The 22,364-nt window shown below is 36.6% G+C and overlaps 1 protein-coding gene across 2 annotated transcripts in view; it reads left to right on the top strand.

The window, feature by feature from the left end:
- LOC110094874 overlaps positions 1–22,364 on the top strand; it is a 144,091-nt gene that overhangs the window by 26,998 nt on the left and 94,729 nt on the right. For both annotated transcript variants that reach the window (XM_028698279.1, XM_028698278.1), the window contains 2 exons: positions 9,099–9,190; positions 9,293–9,396. In XM_028698279.1, the coding sequence (XP_028554112.1) occupies positions 9,099–9,190; positions 9,293–9,396 (196 nt within the window). The remainder of the gene's footprint in view (positions 1–9,098; positions 9,191–9,292; positions 9,397–22,364) is intronic.

The raw sequence follows: 22,364 nt of genomic DNA, 5'->3' as shown, positions 1-22,364 counted from the left end.
GCATTAGGGTAATCATTATGCTTGAGACCGCTCAAATGGAAAGAAAAAGTTTATTTTTTGTTATCTGAACCTTAAAATGTTGAGCCCGGCATCTCTATATGCAATATGAGTGGGGCTATTGCATGATTTAATTTCATATTTTGAAAACTTCGGCTCTTAAAGGAGCAATGCAATTTTTTTACTTGAAAAGCAATGGAGGCGCCTAATTATTGATTTATTTTTAAGATTGCTATCCACGTTAAAGAGGGAGTAAGAACTACGTTACGTTTTTATACTTAAGAGCCTAACGTAAGTCATGTCTCAGGCACCAACCACAGCCACTAAGAAACAAGAAGAAGAAGTCGTAGGAAAACATGCTTTAATAGTGACAACCCTTAGTCAGACATGGTTTTTCTGGGGAAAAGGACAAATGCTTTGTGATTTAAATAATGCAGGAAAGATGTACGGATAAAGTCCAATTTTATTAGCAACCAGCATTTCTGCAGCTGAGTTGTTTCATATACAACCCAGTTTAACATTAGCCTTAACAGTACCCAAATCTACTTCGAGGTGGGTCTTTCCTAGCTTTCTCATAGCCACCTTCCCACCTTCAAAACCGAGAATCCCTTTGTCGGGCTTATCTCACAGAGAATATCCATCATTGACCTAGATGTTACTTATTCTCCCATTTGATTCTTTTTCTCTTTGTAAGCTCTTCTTTGATCTATAATATCCACACCATACCCTTTTCACACCCTAGATTCCTATATCTAAAGTCAATACTTAACGCAGAATAAGAATAGAGGAAAGGAAGTGAATTGTCGTCCTTGTAGTAAATGTGTATCTCCAATATGTGCTCAAAACTGGATAGTCAGGCTCAGGTCACATTATTTTTTATATACTAGTAAAATTATTTATATCATTCTCAAATTTATTGAGGACTTTAAAATAATGATGTTTTTCGCTAATTTCCACTTATAGTTTGATGATGCTTAATTCTTTTTGCTAGGCCTCCCTCTTGCTTCTACCCTATTATGGCTACGATCTTGTGTAAAGGTTAAGTTTTAAAAAACACCAGATACCTGTCATGCAAAGCAAAATAAATTATATCATTTATAGTAGCAAGCTTCTCTTTCTAGATTATGATGCAACAACACTGCACTAGAAAATAGTCATTTTGATCATAAATCTTCAATCAAAGGATAGTACTAATTGTTGATCAATCTTCTAAGATGAAGCCGCCCATATTGAATTTTTAGTGGCCACTACGGCAGCAATAATAACAATCAAGGGCATATCAAGTTTATCTTGATAAACATGAATTCATCGATCTCATTAATGCGCAATTTCACAAAGAAAAAAATCATTAATCATATTAAGATGTCCTATAGGATATCCTTGGGGTTGTACGCACTAAGTGTTGAGCTTGATGTGTATTTTATGTTATTCTTCACTTAAAGTCCTTTCAGTGAGGAGGTTATGCGGTACACTAAGGTAATGCCCAAAAGTTGAACGAGAACTCTCCGAACATGATGACTTTGGGCCACTTGTTGGAGGAGAATTGCTCTCGGGGCTTAAAAACTTTGGAGCTAAGGAAGAAGATAGGTAAGAATCTAACATTTAGCTTATTAGCTAAATGTATGGAGCGCTCTCTCTAGCTTTTGGAGCTAAAGGAGGAAGAAGTCTCCTTACAACTTTGGAGTTGGAAGAGGAATGGGGAGAAAATGCAACTTTGGTTGCAAATCATTAAGGGTCTGTTGAAATACTTTTTGGTATGTCTAGTAAAGAGAGTTGACACGACCTCTCCCAACTTGAGTTTGGATATTAGGAAAAGCCCAATTGAGTAGTTACTTTGGAACTCCTAAGTCTTTGATGGTATTCCTCTATAAAAAGCGCGATTATTTGTTGGAGGTTTTCCTACACATCCCTAAATAAGACTATTAGTAGGAATGAGAGATTATGAGTTAAGTTGCACAATTGCGGCAATTATCTACGGCTTAAATGCCAAAAACTAGTGAAGTGTATTCCTGTTGGACATGTAAGGAAGTTTTGTGAAAATAACCAGAAAGAGAAAAGAAAGGTTTTTCATCCCTCCAAATTTGTGATTTGTGGAGGATAAAATGGAAGTAGAGGGTTACCTGTTACTTTGTGGTAAGTTACTATACTCCCATTAAGAGGTATTTTCTGTTGAACATTTGTATCCTATAATAGAAAAATTAAAGCGAATATTCAGTTCTTGTGCAAATTTGGATTGGACCAAAGATGAGGATGAAATTAGTTTCCTACTAAATTATTTGATTGTAGAGAAAAGAGGGAGTGTGTGTGCTAGCTTAGTAGGTTTCCTTACAACTTGTAGGAAAAGCGGAATATGAAGTGCCAACTTGTAGGTGCAAATTAGAGGAGATCCCTTTTGAACGTTTGGTAGTTCGAAAGAGAATGACACAATTCGCTATAATTTAGACAGAGGTGAATAAGTGGTAGGGAGGTATTTCTGACTACTTTTATGTTTGGTAGAAGTGTGGTATATGCAACCTTATGACTATCCACCCGTTTTCGAACATTTGAAATGTTCAATTAGGGGATTCAAAATGATTAGTTCTCCTAGACATTTAGCTTAAGAAATTGTAACTTTATAGGAGAAAATGAGAAATAAGTTTTTTTTTCTACAATCTTAAGTGTAGAGTGAAAGAGCATACAAATTGTCAAAAATTTAAATGTATGTTCATGTTTGTAAGGATCTTCACATTTGATACATTTGGTTGGTTACCATAGGAGGACATAAGTCATTGCTTAATTAGTGGACTTAATGCAAAATTGGATGAGAAATCATAAGATTATGAATTACTTTGAAAATGCTATTACGTATTACTTGCATTGGTTTGTGATCCAATAAACAACTGATGATAATATTGAATAAGTCTATCTTACCTTCAGGTTTTAGAGAAGAAAGAATGTACCATAATTAAAGATGCTTACAAAAATTTCAGTGGTAGGTTCCATAATAAAAGACTCTATGATATTTGGTAGTTCATAATAGAGGGGTTTGTGATCTTCACTTAAACGATAAGGGTAAGTGCGAATGGCGAGAGGGAAATTGTTTTTTGATCTTGTTTCAACAAATGAGAGGGAATAACTTAGAGTTTTGTTTCTTGAGATAATACTGCTTCACCACTTCATTGTAACTGATGTTTGATTTGCCAGACCTTTGGAGGATTCCATTTAGGGCATACTGAAAATGAGAAGAGGAGTATCATTTGGTCAATTTTTATGATTTAACAAAGGAAGGGAAGAGAAGCCTATTTTGGTTTGTTTCCATTTTTATTCCAACACAAGGATGATAGTTTTAGGTTTTGCGTTCCCACCAACTACAAAGATATCATGTGTAGGAGCACTAAAGTTAGAGCCTTAGATAGTCTCTAAATCCGGCACAGCATGAGTGAATTTTTGTTAGATTAGGTGCGTTCAACAAACAAAACTAAGGTGCCTGTGAATGATGAATTCTTGGATTAGTTTAAGGGTTCCAAGTTAGAAATAAATTTCGTATGCATATGACATATTTGAATGTTTGATGTGTGCTCCAGAATACATTGGGCATAAGAGATGTATGTTTGTAGTTTTCTGATGACTACTAAATTATGAGGGGTACATTGTTCTACCTATATAAGCGGCACTTGGCCCAAATGAGGATGGCTAGATTTTTTAGACTCCTAAGCCTAAGAAGGTATTTTCTGTTCATATGGTCTTAGTTTCAAAAATCCGAAAGAACCAAGGCGAGGAAGCATCAGATTTTTGGCTCTAAGCTACAATGTTTTTTGTGATAATGAACCTAGGTTGTAAATTTTATAGAGAATTCCAAATCATCATTATGATGGACAGTAGAGTAAGTCTTATTTGCTAAGCTTTTGTGTTGTTAGCAAAATGAATCATGGGTGGGGAAGGCTATAGGATTTGTTTTCCTAAAACTTAATTCATTGCGACTATAATAATTTGGAGCTTAGAGAATGTCCGGCAATTTACTATTAAGTGTAGAGGTAATTGTACCCCAATAATACGAAAGAGGACTTCCACTCTCCGTACAAATGTTTTGGATTTGCTGAAGAGGGAAGGCAAACTTCCTAATGCATGTGGAAAGTTTTGCCCAAATTCAAATTTGACTATCGTGATCTTTGGGGATTTTGAAAGATTTCTAGGAGAACCACTTGAAAGACCTTTGGCAAGATCATAAGAGGAGACCTAAGAGTAGACATGTGGATGGTTTATAGCTCCTAGGTTAGGGCTTCAGGATTCACACATCTAACATTTGGAAGCCTTGAGGAATGCTCCAAATTATCATGTATGATAGCAAGAGGGAAAAAAACATAGTGGAGAGGTTACCAATAGTTAATTGATATGACATATTTGGTATCTATTATGGAGAAGGAAGATTGATTCTAGGAGGTTTGGAAGACAACCGTATAACGCTATCCAAACTCTACAAAAAATGTTTTTTTTTTTTCCTAAATCGGTGTAAAAATTCAAGGAACCACCTTCTTGATTTGTAACCTTAAAGTTACAAATCCTCTTTCACTCCTATAGACTCCAAAAGTCTTAAAGAATTCCTTACCTTAGCTCAAAGCCATAGGTTCTTTCACTTTTCCTACAACTCAAAAGTTGTACGAAGCCCACTTTCACTCAACCTATATTGAGTGATCCAATTTTTGTTCCAAATTATCTTACTTGTTGAACCAAAAACAACAAGTAACTTCACCCCAAGCTTAGGATTCAAGTCCTATTTCTCTTTTCCCTTCCAAACTCAAGTTGGAAAAGGGCAATTCTCTCTTTGGACATCAAAATGTCCAAAGACCTCCATGAATTTGGAACCCAAAAGTTGTATTTTCTCCCAATTATCCTCCAACTCCAAAGTTGTAGGAGATTTTTTCCTCTCTTTGGCTCCAAAAGCTAAAGGGAACTCTCCAGCATTTAGCCCAAAAGCTAAATGTCAGATTCCTACCTCTTCTTCTTAGCTTCAAAAGCTAAGGAGAATTTCCCTCAACAAGTGGCCCAAAAGCCACATGTTGGGCACTTCTTCCTTAGACACAAACTCTAGGAGGACCCTTAGTGTGACATACCAGACAAGCCTCACACACTTAGATGCACAACCCCTTAGGCATGCTAGGATTAGGATTTTTCTTTGTGTGCGCATGTGATTGATGTTGTGGAGTGATTGAATTTTGGATTGTCTGCGTTGTGGGCACTTGCCCTTAAGTGTTTAGTGTAGAAAGATATAAATGCTTTTCTGTGCAGGTGGCCATATCTAAAAGGGGGGCGCTCATAAATAATAATAAACTGTTTGCATGACAGGTACTGCTTAAAACCCCCCCAAAGATGTGGCCAATAGGGTAGAAGCAGGGGGCCTAGCACTTAACACTCTAAGTGTTAGGCCAATTTTGAGATGATCATATTTTTGCTATATAAATTGCCCCCTGACTTTGTTTTGCATATTTGAGTTTTTTTTTCTTTTTTTACACCATGTATTTGATTAGATTTAGAGTGTAAAACTTGTGGGGTTTGGATTAGAAAGCAAGGAAGATCAGAGCAGAAAGTACCTCCTTGAAGGTTAAAGCTTGAAGACCTCCACAAGTAGAGTCTGTAAATATAACTGGGTTGTATAATGGCAGGCAACTCTGCTGCCAAACATGTTTGTAATAACTGGGACATTATTTACATTTCTGTCTTAATTTATATATAAGCATGTGTTGAAGTGTTTACTGGGTGCGCATTAGAAAAGCATGTTTTTTTCTAAGCTTCTTCTTTTGTTTCTGTGGGCGTGGCCTGGACTTGACTACGTTAGGCTCTTAGGATAAAAAACTAAGTTTTCTATCCCTTAAAATGTAAGCAAACTAAAATGAAATTAGGCTTCTTGGTTTTTTAACAAAAGAAAATTTGCATGGCTCTTTTTTAAAGGGTCAAGTTTTCCAAAAGCTTAAAATAATCATGCATAGCCTAAGCATGTTGCATATAGAATGCCTCCATATAAGGATTAGATAACAAAAGTCTTTTTCTTTGTGAGTCAGCATTTGCATACCCACATGCTTAGACATCTTGGCCTCAAAGCCAAGTTGTAAGACTTACTTTCTAAATAAAAACAACCCTACCATTCTACATTTGCATTGAGACCGAATAACATGATTTTAAAAGCGATTAGGGGGAGTTTAGCTGGTAGTCCCTTCCAGGCGGGACAATAAATCCAAAGGTCGGGCGGGTTACGCCTCTTGTGAGGTGTAGCTTGTATGTCCCTCTTTGCACTCGTTAGATTTAGGTTCGAGGCACTACCTATCGGTGGTGCTCACCTTAGTCTTAGGGTCCCAGGTAAGGGTTGATTTCAAATCACCCTATAAGCCCTCATCTTTCGGGCAATTCCTCCAACAAGTGTTGTTGGGATGTAAGTCCCAATCTTCTAATAAAATATCAACTCAAACTAAATTTAGATGCTAAAATGTAAAGCCCATCATAGGATAGTTTGGGCACCTCTGAGTTTTCTCTCAGAATCAAGTGCCCCTACTTCATCTCCTTTGACTTTCATTCCCAAAATCTAATCCTTAGTTGATCAACTTTTCCTTGAAATTCCTAAAGGGCCAAATCCTTTTACTAAGACTTTCATGGATTTTAAAATAAAAAAAAAAATTAAACTTTAGTCAATATTTAAATGACTTAAAAAAAAAAGAAAGCAAAACCACTAGTTTAATCAAAAGTTTTCCCAAATCAAATTTGGGATGTAATTAACCATAGGGGCTTGCACCTATGGGATGTCTGTACCCCAGAAATAAATAAACTCCACTCAACCAAACATTGAGTGGAGGAATCTCTGTTTCAAATTGTAAATTTTATGATTGAGTCCATAAGGAAATAATACTTTTACCCTTCGGTGATATATCATATTCTTATGCCGTGCCCGATTATAAAATATGCAATCCGTTTGAGGATACAAAAATTCTCCAACAATGTGATACTGCCGGAGAGGTAGAATGCATGCCACCAAAGAAGTGGGCATGTTGTTGCTGAATATCTCGAGCTTGCGATTTGGCTGGTAAATTCCCGATTTGGCCGTTGCAGGAGAAGGGGAGAAGAGGAGGTAGCCATTTTTTTAATTTATTTTTTGAGAACTGTTGCATTAGTTGTGTTTTTTTTTTAAATTTTTTGAAAATTGCTACAATCTCATTAAAAGCAGTTTTTTTTCTTGGAATGATAAAGTTCATTTCAAATCCTAGCAGTTTTTTTTGGAAATAATAGGCTATCTTTCTCAATAGCAGATTTTATTGGAGGAAAAATTTTATTTGTTGATTTGTTTAAGGAAGAAAATCAATTGGTTAAATAATTACAAGCCAGCTCACGAGCTCAGCTCATATAACAAACAAGCTTGAGTTTCAGCTTGAGCTCGAGCTTGCGGCTCGATAAGTTTAGCTCGTGAGCTCTTTATCGAGTCGAGCTCGAGAAAGATTATACCATTAAACTTATACTAAGCACAAGTGCAAGTTGCATTTATAAATAATTGAAATCACTTATCAATCACATGAATTTTATGTAGTTTATAACATCAACATACTTAGCTATAGAATTGATGCATTCTTGTGCTCTCTCGAGTGTGACGATTGTCGCTCAAAATTGTTAGCATTAAGACTCGAAATCCATTGAGACGTTCATACCCTCTATATAATGCGAAGATGAGTTTTTATCAAAAGTTATATATCGGCTCTTATTAGACACTTAGGATAACAGGTTATCTTGGTGTTCTTATTTAGTGTACACTACGTGGAAATGGATATAGGCCCTAAGTTGATCAAATTCAGGCTTTTCAATGGCTGTATGCCCAATCTCAAATTGTATTTGGGCAAGCTTCCTTGCTATAAACCCACCAAATTAATTAAAAACCAAAAAATCATAAGAAAGTAAAATCTATATATAATCACCTTGGTTTACTTGCTATACTTGAGAGAAGACAACTCATGGTTGCTAATGAGTTTCCCTGGGCATTACGGCCTGTGGGTCGTTAATGTTGGTAGGTTGAGATCATTGGTATTCCCGGGATGACAGAGCCATGAGATCTTTATCAAGTCTACCTCCATTCTTCACAAACATCTCTCATTAATCCAAACAAATCCTAGAACACTAAGCTTGAATTTAAAACCATATTAGAGTAACCCATCCTTAATCGGGAGTGCTCTCCCCTCAGTGAAAGGGCTAATTAACTATGAGGGCTTGCGCTCATAGGAAGTTGAGACTCCAGATTTATATATTGGGGGAAATTTAGTTAATTAAACATTAATCCACCACATGAAGAATGGAGCCCTAACTTAGAATGTGGGGTTCGTGCATCATTTTTTCTGAACGAATAACATTTTGATATATTAAAATGATTGGGATAGAATGTAAAATTTTATAAAATAATTTTGATAATTTTGAAATGTGCGGATAGTGAGTATAATTGATGGGAGAAATTTTACTTCACCCTTTTAAAAATTTAGGTGTCACAAAATGTCTTGTAGAAACTTGAATATTCAAAATGTCTGGTAGAAACTTGAATATTTTTACTTTATTTTTAATTATTTCAAGACGTTGATACAACTTGGATTGGTGGGAAAATGCATGCTTCCTTATGATTATGTTGTTATGCCTGTAGACCAATTCTACTTGGATACAACTTCTTTTTAGATGAGATTATGTGGTTTGGATGAGTTTATAAACATCATCATCATCATAATCATCAATTCTTTATGATCATGGTTTTCTACATGCTTTATTTTGGAAAAAATGCTGCCAAGAGGATACTCCTGTGACTTTCTGCATTCATGCTCTAAAGTTTCAGTGCATGTCTTTAATTGCCAGTCAATTTGTACTAATGGGTTGCATTCCAGTATATTTTTCAAGTGCTTCCCAGATCTGTCTTTTCATCATTGTTGAAAGCATGAAAGTTCTTATGTTATTAAGATTTCTGTGTGCAACTAATGATTTCTACATGAAAGTTCCAGATTTTCTATGTTTGTTTATCATTTTTCGGCACTGCACTTAAGGAAGTTTTTTTTTTCTTAGCATTTTGTGGCATTATTCTGATAGTTATTAAAGAATTTTTTTGACTAGAGCAGGTTTGGGATCTCCAATGCAGGAAATTATCTTATTCTTTGCAGTGGGAATCCAACATTACTGCCTTTGCTGTTATTAGTGGAACTTATTTGATGTGCGTTGGACATTTTCTAATAACTTCATTCTTCTTAGTTCCTCACTGATTTTGGTTAGCAATATATTTTGCAACTAACTGTAGATGTCCTGAATTAATCAGGTATGTTGGAGATGAGAAGGGACTTCTTTCAGTACTACAGTATGATGCAGATGAAGGAAAGCTGTTCAGCATGCCTTATAGTATTCCACCAAAGCCTCTTTCTGGTAGATACAGGCTTCTTTACTTAACATGGTTGCAACTTGTTCCCTATTCATTTTACCAAGATGGATGCCACAAGGAGTTCTATTTGGATGAAATTTAAACTATGTTTGGAACTAAATGAACCAAACTAAACTCAACACTAAAAACTGAAATCATATATTTAAAATATGAAACCAAATCGAATTGATTCGAGTAGTTTGGTTTAGTTATGGTTGATTTTCTGCATTGATAAAAAATCTATGCTCATATCATATGGTTATTACTATTCCAAAATCAACTGCTATTGGTAGAAGCATCAATAGTTAGACAATTGCAGGCTTTGAAAATTTGCATGTCTCATCCATAGAGTGTAGTTCAGGGTCAAATATTTAGAAGTTAGGTTGAATTCCAGATAATATACTACTTTGAGATTTCACCATTATTTTTGCAAGGACTTTAAAGATATTATTCCAGGCTTCCCATAGGTACTAGCCATTTTTGTTAATTACTGTTGTTTATAGGGGAGAATTTTTGATCAAGACTAGTTATTAGACACTAAATGTTTAGCTTATAGTTGCAGTATTTGGATTGAGGAAAGAAATAAATTTACCATCGTTAGCTTAGAGAGGATGGTGGGGGGATTGATGACAAACTCGATTAAAATCACATGGTTTTGTTGTCTCAAATTATCGTGGATATTGGTCTACATAGTCAATTAAGGTAGTCGACCCATCTTGACTAAAGAGTTCTTATCGGTCTCCATGGGCTGTGTCGAGTGATTTTTTTATGTAAATGATGTTCACTGGCATGTGTAGAAACGAGTTGTGGTGATTGGCATGGAATGGTGCAGACCTTTGGTTTAGAGGATATGAGTCATTTATGCAGCTTACTCTTCCAAAGTAGGGAGGGAGAAACAAGTGGAACGTTCAATTTTTGGGAAGAAACATGAGAAGAGAAACTTGGGAGATAGAGAGGGAGAAGGGATAGGGGAAAGACGAATGTGTGAGATAGGGAAGAGATGAGGTGATGTAGAACGGATATGGGGGGAGGGGTCATTTGAAAAATTAAAATATGAATTTAATTTCAGATTTCAAAAAAAGGGGAAGTGGAGGGAAAATTTGAATTTCAAATCACCTTAATTGGGAAGGGATTAATTGGGATTTGATGAGGGATGGGGACTGGCGGTTACTAGGGATGATTGGAGTTGATTGAGGTTCTTAATGGAGAAGCATTAATTAGAGAGGAAATGAGAGAGGGGGCCGGCCATATGGAGAGGGAGGAGAAGTTTCCACATACAACATATGTGGATCAAGCATTAAATGGTATTGGGCGAATTAAATCTGAAATTAATTTCAGATTGAGAGTAATTTGAGGAGGCTCCATAATGTAGAATTTATTAAATTGGAAATGTTTTGAAATTCAAACTTATTTGAATTCAAAATTGAATGACTTTCCAAATTAACAAAATCTAATTTAGGAAGGTAATAAAGAGGCTATTTTGAATTCAAAATTCAAAATTTGTGGAGGGAAGAGGCTAGGGGTGAGGTAGTCGGCTGACTATGGAGGTGGAGGGGTTGATGTTTGATTCAAAAGAAAAGTCAACCAAAATCAAACGAAATAAAACAAAAACGGATGGTGAATGATGGAGACTATAGATGAGAGGAAGAATAACAAAGAAAAAAATAAATAAAATAAAAACGATACAAACCACCAGCCCGGACTCTTCCCGCGGCTGGTGGGTATTGCGTTGCCCTACCCGAGGGACTTCAATCCACGAACCCGGATCCATCCTGCGGATGGTGGAAATAAGATTGTCCTCCCATAGGACTTTTCCTCCCCAGAACTCACACAGAGATCAAGACAAAGACTCCAATTCTTTTTTTTTTTTGAATAATCCATCATCGTCTAATACAAGAGCAGAGGCTTCTATATATAGGCCTTAAAAGAAATTAAAAGACAACTTTGCCCCTTGGGCTTACATAAAACAAGTCCCTTAATTAAGGGTAAAAAAGGAAAATGCATAATTAAATAAAAATTCAAATTAATAAACTAAGATAAAATGAAGGGATCTCGGCCGTCGATCTTCGTTTCTTCCTTTGATTAATGTCCACCGTCGGATGTTCGCATCATCTCCCGGGGTGGAAAAGTGCTCGACTCCGTCGAGTCCGCACCCCGGGTAATCATACTCTGATACCAAACTGATGTAGAACGGATATGGGGGGAGGGGTCATTTAAAAAATTAAAATATGAATTTAATTTCAGATTTAAAAAAAAGGGGAAGTGGAGGGAAAATTTGAATTTCAAATCACCTTAATTGGTAAGGGATTAATTGGGATTTGATGAGGGATGGGGACTGGCGGTTACTAGGGATGATTGGAGTTGATTGAGGTTCTTAATGGAGAAGCATTAATTAGAGAGGAAATGAGAGAGGGGGCCGGCCATATGGAGAGGGAGGAGAAGTTTCCACATACAACATATGTGGATCAAGCATTAAATGGTATTGGGCGAATTAAATCTGAAATTAATTTCAGATTGAGAGTAATTTGAGGAGGCTCCATAATGTAGAATTTATTAAATTGGAAATGTTTTGAAATTCAAACTTATTTGAATTCAAAATTGAATGACTTTCCAAATTAACAAAATCTAATTTAGGAAGGTAATAAAGAGGCTATTTTGAATTCAAAATTCAAAATTTGTGGAGGGAAGAGGCTAGGGGTGAGGCAGTCGGCTGACTATGGAGGTGGAGGGGTTGATGTTTGATTCAAAAGAAAAGTCATCCAAAATCAAACGAAATAAAACAAAAACGGATGGTGAATGATGGAGATTATAGATGAGAGGAAGGATAACAAAGAAAAAAAAAAAAAACTAAAAACAATACAAACCACGAACCCGGACTCTCCCCGCGGCTGGTGGGTACGTCGTTGCCCTACCCAAGGGACTTCAATCCACGAACCCGAATCCATCCTGCGGCTGGTGGAAATAAGATTGTCCTCCCATAGGACTTTTCCTCCCCAGAACTCACACAGAGATCAAGACAAAGACTCCAATTCTTTTTTTTTTTTTTTAATAATCCATCATCGTCTAATACAAGAGCAAAGACTTCTATATATAGGCCTTAAAAGAAACTAAAAGACAACTTTGCCCCTTGGGCTTACATAAAACAAGTCCCTTAATTAAGGGTAAAAAAGGTAAATGCATAATTAAATAAAAATTCAAATTAATAAACTAAGATAAAATGAAGGGATCTCGGCCGTCGATCTTCGTTTCTTCCTTTGATTAATGTCCACCGTCGGATGTCCGCATCATTCTCCTGAGGTAGAAAAGTGCTCGACTCTGTCGAGTCCGCACCCCGGGTAATCATGCTCTGATACCAAACTGATGTAGAACGGATATGGGGGGAGGGGTCATTTGAAAAATTAAAATATGAATTTAATTTCAGATTTAAAAAAAAGGGGAAGTGGAGGGAAAATTTGAATTTCAAATCACCTTAATTGGGAAGGGATTAATTGGGATTTGATGAGGGATGGGGACCTGTGGTTACTAGGGATGATTGGAGTTGATTGAGGGCCTTAATGGAGAGGCATTAATTAGAAAGGAAATGAGATAGGGGGCCGGCCATATGGAGCGGGAGGAGAAGTGTCCACATACAACGTATATGGATCAAGCATTAAATTGTATTGGGCGAATTAAATCTGAAATTAATTTCAGATTGATAGTAATTTGAGGAGGTTCCATAATGTAGAATTTATTAAATTGAAAATATTTTGAAATTCAAACTTATTTGAATTCAAAAGTGAATGACTTTTCAAATTAACAAAATCTAATTTAGAAAGGTAATCAAAGGCTATTTTGAATTCAAAATTCAAAATTTGTGGAGGGAAGAGGCTAGGGGTGAGGTAGTCGGCTGACTATGGAGGTGGAGGGGGTTGATGTTTGATCCAAAAGAAAAGTTAACCAAAATCAAACAAAATAAAACAAAAACGGATGATGAATGATGGAGACTATAGATGAGAGGGCGGATAACAAAGAAAAAAAGAAAATAAAAACGATACCACAAGCCCGGACTCTTCTTGCGGCTGGTGGGTACTGCGTTGCCCTACCCGAGGGACTTCAATCCACGAGCCCGGATCCATCCCGCGGCTGGTGGAAGCAAGATTGTCCTCCCATAGGACTTTTCGTTTCTTCATTTGATTAATGTCCACCGTCGGATGTCCGCATCATGAGGGCAATTCACATGGGAGGCGAGGATTTGATGAGAGCAGTGGGATGGGTTTAGGAGCTTCAACGACGAGAGAATATGGGAGTGATGTGAGCTGGGTTGGGCGCATTAGTGTGGGACTGTGGCTTTTTTATTTTAACAAATTTATTTTCCCCTTTTTCGTATATTGGCTGGACATATATAGGTGTGGGTGCAATGATTTGAGGGACAAAATATTGGGAATTGGAGAAAAAAGAGTGCAAGAGATTTTGAGTAGGTTTTTTTAATATTTTTTCCTTTTTCAAAAGCAATCATTTATTGGCTCATGCCACAAGTCATATGTAATGTCTATAGCCTTTTTTATAGCCGCATAAGCCCTACAAAAAAAAAGACGAGGAATCACATTTTGGGTGTATATATATATATATATATATATATATAGAGGTGTCAATATTTGACACGACTCAAACATCCGATTAGAACCCGACCCGAAAATTTCGGGTTCGTGTTGACCCTAACCCGAACCGGGTTGGGTTCGGGTTAGGATTTTCGACCTGTTTTAAAAATCGGGTCGAGTTCGGGTTGGCCCGAAAACCCAGGAATGACCTGGAATGACTGCGTTTCCCACACTGAGCCGCTAACCGAGCCTGCCCGTGTCGCGTACTTTCTTCCCTGCATTGTGCTATGAGGCTAACCTGCTTGTCTGTCGTGCTGACCCCGCTAGGATGCTGCTTTCGCTTCAGATGCTGCTACCCATCGGTGTCTATGGCACTCCAGTAGAAGACTAACTATAATACGCTCGTGAGGGTCGATGGAAGGAATTTTAAGTTTATGTTAGAGATTTCCCTTGTAAGGAATGTGGTCTCAAATAGGGGCTTTATTTTAATTCTAAGGGTTGAGGTTTCCTAGAAGAGTAAGCTTCTCTGACTAATCATATCCCCAATATATCTGAGAATACTTTTGATTAAAGAGTTAATGCTTGTGCTCAAATTAGATATGAGTGATGTAGCTTTATCAAGGTGAAAGCTAAAACTAGTGAACGATAATAAAATGAGAACTAACTTATCAAGTAAATATGACACTTTGCTCAAGATCCCATTGTTTCATAATTATGAGTTCGTCGGTGCCCTTAGTCTATTTAGACTTGAGGATCCTTGTTAGTAATAACATGTTATCTCATCTAAAAGGATCTCGTAAACCAAGGGTGCAGACCTAATCCTAGGCTGACAAACAAGAATTACACTCCACTACCGCATGGGGGAGAAATCTAGACTGAACTTACAGTACCATGTAGTGGCATCTGCTAAGGCTGATAAAGCTACCTAGGTTCTAAGGCTGATCAATAGGAAAAAGGGGCATCTTGTCCATGTGATAGAGACAATATTAAAGATAGGGCTTCTAACTTGATCATGTGTGATCAAGAATGCCAAAAAACCTTCTTAATATGATAAAGAAGATGTGATGGGTGTGAAATATATGAACATCTCCTCAATGTGGTTGAGGAGATGAGACATATATTGATGTCTTCTCAATATGGTAAAGAAGACATCCAATGAGTGAAATCTTGAATATTTCTTCAATGTGGTAGAGGAGATATCAAAGGAGTGGGACTTACAGTTCAATTGTGTGTGATCGAATAAGCTCGAATGTCTCCTCGTTGTGATAGAAAAGATATCGTAAATGGGACTTGTCAGCCTTGGCATGTACCACCACGCTGTGTTGTAAGTCTAGTTTGGATCTCTCCCTAATATCTGTGGAGTGTAATTTCCATCTATCATCCTAACACTAGGTCTACAACCTTGGTCTAGAAGGTCCTTTTGGATGAGGTAAACTATGATGGTTAATAAGGATCCTCAGGTCACCACTTAACTAAGTAGACTAAGAGCGCTGCAAACTCGAAATGATGGAAACATGAGAATATGACCGGGGGTTTTATACTCACTTGATAAGTTAGTCCTTAATTTCTTACTATACACTTATTATGGCTTTTATCTTGATAAACTTACATTACTTTTATTTAATTTGAGTATAAGCTTTGACTCTTTAATAAAAGTGTTCATTGACATATCCAGGATGTAATTAACCTTTGGAGCTTGCTTCTCTGGAAAACCTTGACCTCTAGAATTAAAATAAATCTTATTTATAATCGCATTCCTTGTAGAGAAAATCTCTGGGACATAAACTTAATCTGTCTTTCATATCCAGTGCATTGATCAATAAAGTTAGTCCTCTACTAAAGTGCCATAGACATATTTTGAGACACATTAAATATATATATATATATATATATATATATATATATATCCGCATTTTGCTTGTAAAATTTGTTGTTTATGAATCCCAAATTCGCTTGCCATTTGCTCATGCTAGATTTCACGCTCCTCACCTCGTGCATGCACGTGAACTTTAAATTTTTTTTGCAGAGTTTTATTTCTCGTATATATTGATTTGCTTTCAGCTTTGCAAAATTTGATTGCTTGCTCAAAACTTTTATTCTCATCTTATTTGTGGATAAGTTTTGCTTATTTCTCTTGTATGGTGACTTAGATGACATGGGTGTCCTTACCAACAATTTTGACATTCCAGAAGCATAATACAATCTATTTTATGGAATAAGTGAGTATTGATGTTTTTTTTCTCGTGTTGACGCAACTCAAATCGTGTCAAATTGGATCCGATCGGGTTTGATTTAACCCGATCAGTTCAAATCAGCCTCGTCGAACCTAAATCGATGCAATTGTGGGCTTTGAAAATTCCCGTTCCTCGGCCTCTCCACACTGTTTCTTTTATGTTTATGTGACGATAGAGACTTTTAACTTGCTTAGGTTTCAGGTGAATTTTCAGAAGCAAATTGAGTTTTGATAAGACACTACCCAGAGATTTCACCCATATTCTGTGAGGATTTTATAATATGAGTTCTAGTTTCCTATAGGTGCAAGCCCCTATTGTTAATTACCCCTCTCGATAATGAGAGAGTGCTTTCGATTAAGGCTTTGTTAAATAGGTTGCATTGGTTGTAAATCTAATGTATAATTTTAGGGTTTAAATTTGGGATATGAATTTGAAAAAAAATATAGAATAAAAAAAATTTAAGCCAGCATACCTGTCTCCGAGCCGGCCCCACACCACGAAGCGAAGCAACTCCTCGCTAAATAACAGTCGCTCATCGTTTAAAAATGACAGACAAAGCGAATAGGAAGACATTCGCATTCTTCCATCGCTCATCTCATTCGAAGTCTCCGCCTCCCTTGGTTGCTGTTCGACTTCGCCTTTCATCTTCCCTCTTCGTTGTTGTTGTTCAGCTTCAGTTCGCGGGAGGGAAGGATCGCACGAGCCGATCCTTCAACTTCTTACTGCCGTTCGACTTCACCCGCATCCGACGCCGACGCCTAGCCTGACGACCCAACCTCCGTCCGTCTCCACCTCCTATGCCTGACCTGCCTTCGACTCCTTGTAAGAGGTGTAGGGATTGTACGGTCGCTACTTCCGTTCCTTCGTGGCTACCCAACTTCGTTGCTTCGCAGAGGTATAGAAATCACACAAGCCGCTTCTTTAGCTCCTTCGTGCTATCCGACTTCTCCCATTCAAAAATTTTACCTGTCGAATCAGAAGTCCGACTTGCTCCTTCAACGATCACCCTAGTCAAACTCGATTATGCCCGAGATGATTTCATTTCTTTTTTATGTATATTATAAAGTATAATATTACATAAAAATAATATATTATGATATAACCATATCATAATATATTATTTTATAATTTATATAATATTATATATATAAATAATAATAAATAAATAAGAATGAATTTCAAGCAAGAGTCGAAGACCCCGGTCGTCGTACCTTAGGTCCGACCGGGATGGTTTGAAATTGAAGACCTGCACCATTGGTTTTTAATCCGGGTAGATGATTTTAAAATTTGAAGACCCCGGGCCGTTGTATCTTAGATCCGACTGGGATGGTTTGAAATTGAAGACCTCACGAAGTCGATCTTAGTTTATGGTGGGATGGTGTAAAATCGAAGACCCTACGCCGTCGACCTTAGGTCCAGGTAGGAAGGAATTTCGGCAGATGCCGCCCCGATTTCTCCCTCGGTGGGGAGGAGACGTCGGGAGGCTGCCGAAATTTCCTTAAAATAATGAAGGAAATCCAATTTGAATTTTGATTTAACTAAAATGTTAAAATTGACATTTAAATATTAGTTAACTGATTTAGTTAATTATGATTTAATACGAATTGATTGATTAAGATCAATCAAAATAATTGACAAATTGAAATCTTTTGAAGTCTCCTATGTCATCAAATGCGAGGGAGTGGAGAACCTATAAACACTCATTACTCTCCAAAGTGTCACTCAGCATAAGTGAGAATTTATTGGCTATTGTTTTAGCCCTATATATATATATAAGACATCTTGAAAATCTTTAAATGAAAACCCTCTTTAAGAAATTTTAACACAAGTAACATTAAGCGGAAAACTTTTAATTATCGTAATATTTCAAATGATATTCCTCTTGAAATTTTGGAGGTTTATGATCGTCAAAGCATAACCTCTTTTCCTTTAACTAAATGAGATGATAAGGATTGTGATAAATCATTTCAAAATTAATTTATCAATTAAAATTAATAGAATAATTTTAAAATATATGAATATTTCTTATGAACTTGAAAATTTCAAAGTACGAGAGCATTTCAAATTTGAGATAATTTTAAATTCTAAAAGTTTTAAAACCCGAGAGTTATTTAAAAATTTTTGAGAGCAAACGGAATTTAGAGTTGGTTTATTGATTGATTATTTAATTAATCAAATAAAAAAAATCTTAAAATAAAAATGCAATAAATAAGAAGAGGGAAGAAGAGAAGTTTCCACTAAATAATATATACAACATTGACTCTCAAACTCTCCAAAAATTCTCAAACACAATCCTCACAAACTCTCAATGCTCATTGACTTTGAACATCTGACAAACTCTCTAAAGTCCCTCCTATAACAGCTCTTGCAACTATCTTTGGATTCTATCCTCTACAACTATGAGCCCTGACTGCTGCAACCACTGGCTACGAACCTGCAAACAAATAAATGAGCAGTCAGTGCATCATAAATAAATTGAATGAATCTAACTACTGTAGGTAAAATAAAGTTCTGTAAAGGAAGAAAAGCCGAGTACGAAAAACTAGTAGAGCAGAAGTACTAGAAAACAGGTAACGCAGTGGACTACTGTAGTATAAAAAAAAAGCTACAAGCACATAACAACTAAAACACCAACACAGTGTCAAAACCCCGAGGTGTCAAAATCACAAACTCAACCAACTCAAACGAATTCAGAACAAATTTCCAAACAATCAAATTTAGACATTTGGGCAGCCTGATTTATGAGAATTAGGTTGTAAGACCCACTATCCAGCAACTTTCGTAGGAAAGTCATAAGCCCGACCTTAGGGAAAATTTTAGGTAAAAGTTGACCTAATTCCTAATCCCTAATTAAAACTACCCGGCCACTTCTAATAGAAGCGGTAAGTCCGACATTTGAGGGAAATGTTTAGGTGATGATACAAGCCTAAACCCTTCACCCGGGCATCCTAGTCTATAGGGCTTGGTTGTAAGACCCACACCTCGGGCCACTTAGTTTAAGGTTCTAAGTCGTAAGACCCATTGTTATGCAACTTCTAAGGAAGCTATAAGACCTATCCAACCGAAATTCTTCGGGCTACCTCTAAAAGAGGCCATAAGTCCCAATATCAGGGCAACTCCTAGTTGGAGCCATAAGCCCCAAACTAAACAAATTATCGGGCAACTCCTAATTGGAGTCGTAAACCCAAAACTAAACAAATTAACGGGCTACTTCTAAGTGAAGTCGTAAGACCCACATCTTAAGAAAATTGTTAAATAAATAACAATGATCATAAATTAAATCAAACTAAAATTCAAACCTATGGGCATCTTAGTTTAAAAAAAAGGATTAAGTTGTAAGACCCGCTTTTCAGGCTACTTCATAAGTGAAGTCATAAGTCCTACTCAAATAATTAAAATTCTCGGGCAACCTCGCTGTAGAGTTAGGTTATAAGACCCATCCTTGGGCAACTCATAAATAGGGTAATAAGCTCCAATTCCAAATCAAATCTCGGGCTACTTTTTATGAAAGCAATAAGTCCCAACCTAAATCTAAATCCCTGGGCTACTTCTTAAAGAAGCCATAAGACCCACTCCAATCCAAACTTCGGTATTACTTCTAAATGAAGTTATGAATCCCAAAATTAAATTAATTTATGGGTATTCTAATAGATGTAAACCCCAATCCCCAAACAAAAATTAAAACTAAAATCAACATCTAATCACTTTAGTCTACTCAAGATCCCTGAGAGGAGGCAACCCATGGCTGCTAATCAGATTCTCTGGACACTACGGTAAATGATTGTTAGTGTTGGTAGACTGAAATCTATGGTATACCCGGGACGACGGAACCATGGGATCTTGATTGGGTTTACCTTCAATTTTTCCACAATCGAGACTAAAATACCTATAAATTATTCATCCTTAATCAAGAGTTCTCTCTTATGTAGTAAGAGGGGTAATTAACTATGAGTGCTTGTGCTTATAGGAAGTAAGAACCTCAGATCTTTAAACCCTGACACTACCCTTATGAGAAATCTGGTTAATTTCAATCTGACTTAAGGGAAATGGAATCCTACGGCTGCAAAACGGGATTTGTGCATTCATGCCATTTTTCTTGAGCCAACAGAATTTTGAAGTTTATGACTTAAAAATTTATTACCATAAACTTAAAACTGGTGATAGGGGAATGAGGACAAGCCCGATCAAGATACCATGGTTCCGTCATCCCGAGCTGTCATGGTCCCTAATCTACGTAGTCAGAGGAGGTAGTCGACCTAACCTGACAGAAGGCACCTTATCAGCAATCATGGGTTGCTTTGTCTAAGAATACCTTGTATACGTGGGGTGTTGTTTATCTAAGGGGATAGATCCGAATACACCTTAGCTAACAAAGGGGTTTATGCCTATCGAATATACCCTATGATTCATTACTTAAGAGTTTGAAGCCGTTAGGGAACATACGCGTTTTGGCCTTGATCGTAATATAATGGTGTCATTTTGCGACAAAATCATCCAATCAAAGGGCACGTGACACGTCCCTGCTAGCAAGAGTTTATTTGAGTATGAATCTTAGTGATACACCTGACACGACACTCGTTCTTTGTGAGCTAATATTAATATCAAATTTATCACCCATGATAAATGATTACGGGAGGTGAATGAGTTTTAATTTTAAGTTTTTAAGTGATATATTTCATTTGAAGAATTCATATTTTTCTTAGTTTTGAGATTTGACCCCTTTGGTTGAGATTTTTTGTCAACACAATCATTATCGGGGTGACATCAAAGTCACTTTTATTTTTGTAGGAATTTGGGAGGCATTTTATGATTCAAGTTAGGTAGACACCAGTCCTTTCATGGAGGAGGTGAAGCTTGAACACTTGACCAGCGCAACATTCTCAGATATTGGTGCTTGCAAATTTATTGCATTTGTCAGAGCATATGCGGAGTACGTTTAGTTTGCAAATAGACTTTTATATTAGTGAGCATTTGACCCCTTGCAGCATTCTTGGACATTTATGTTTATAACTTTAACATGTTTGTCGGAGCACATGCAAGATTTTATTTTCAAGTGTATTTTAATATTATCATAAGGATATAACCCTCTGTCCGCTTGTAAAAATAGGTTGCGGATTCGGTGGCTTACATTATTGATGAATTTTTCTTTAGAAATGATTTATTTTGGCATTTCAAATAATTGTCTTCTTCATGGTCATTCATGCTTTTATTATTTCTATGCTCCAATAATTTTGTACTTTCCTTACTCTTATTTTGCTAGCAGCTCTTCATGTATGCTACTTTCAGTAACATTTCTATTATTCAACACTATAATTGCGCGGACATTACTAATTGTGAATAGCTTATGTGCTATCATAATTGTTATCCTATCAATGCATTTTATATCAATCACTCTGATTCGTAGTCCAGTGCACTAGTTACTTGCACATAGTAAACAATTTTAATATTGTATTACTTTGAAGTTATTTGGATTTCCTTAGTGACTTTGTACTAGGTTTTTGATGAAACTTGAGAATTATTAGATGCTTCCTTTGTTGCATTAGATAATGTTTATATAGATTTGAATTAAAATGAAATGAATGAAATGTTTAGTGATGGAAATGTTATATTTTTTTTTTGTTACACTCTATAGTACTGTTAAGGGGTACCGTGGGGTGTTACACCTGTGACTTGCAATGCGATGAACTTTTCTCATTTTATTACGAAACATTTAACCGGAACAATTATCGGGGATATGCGGGCGGTTCTTACATATTTATAATTAATATAAATGTATTTTGTAGGAAAGGTGAATATTGTTTTTTACTTTTACCCCTTCTATATTCAAATCATTAAAGATATGTATGCAGGAGCTATTACTTGTGTTCAAACACAAGGTGGTTTGACCAATTATTTTTTTATTTCGGTTGGATTACATCAAGGATCAGCCTTAAGTCCATATCTTTTTGCTTTAGTCATGGTTGTTCTCACTAGACATTTGCGAGAGGATGTTGTTGACCTATTAATAGCATACAAAAAAAAGAAGAAAAAAAATCGTACCTGCCCGCACGTCGTCGCCGCATTTCGCACGTCGAAGCCACCCTCGAGTCGTTTCACGCACGATTCCTCACGCGACATTAAGTAACCAAAGAGAAGAGGTATTCGGCCCTGGCTCTTCCTCTC

Source organism: Dendrobium catenatum, unplaced genomic scaffold (genome assembly GCF_001605985.2).
Source record: "Dendrobium catenatum unplaced genomic scaffold, ASM160598v2 fragScaff_scaffold_1061, whole genome shotgun sequence".
NCBI lineage: Eukaryota > Viridiplantae > Streptophyta > Magnoliopsida > Asparagales > Orchidaceae > Dendrobium > Dendrobium catenatum.
The sequence above is the reverse complement of the archived record's forward strand: the minus strand, read 5'-3'. Positions and strand labels throughout refer to the sequence as shown.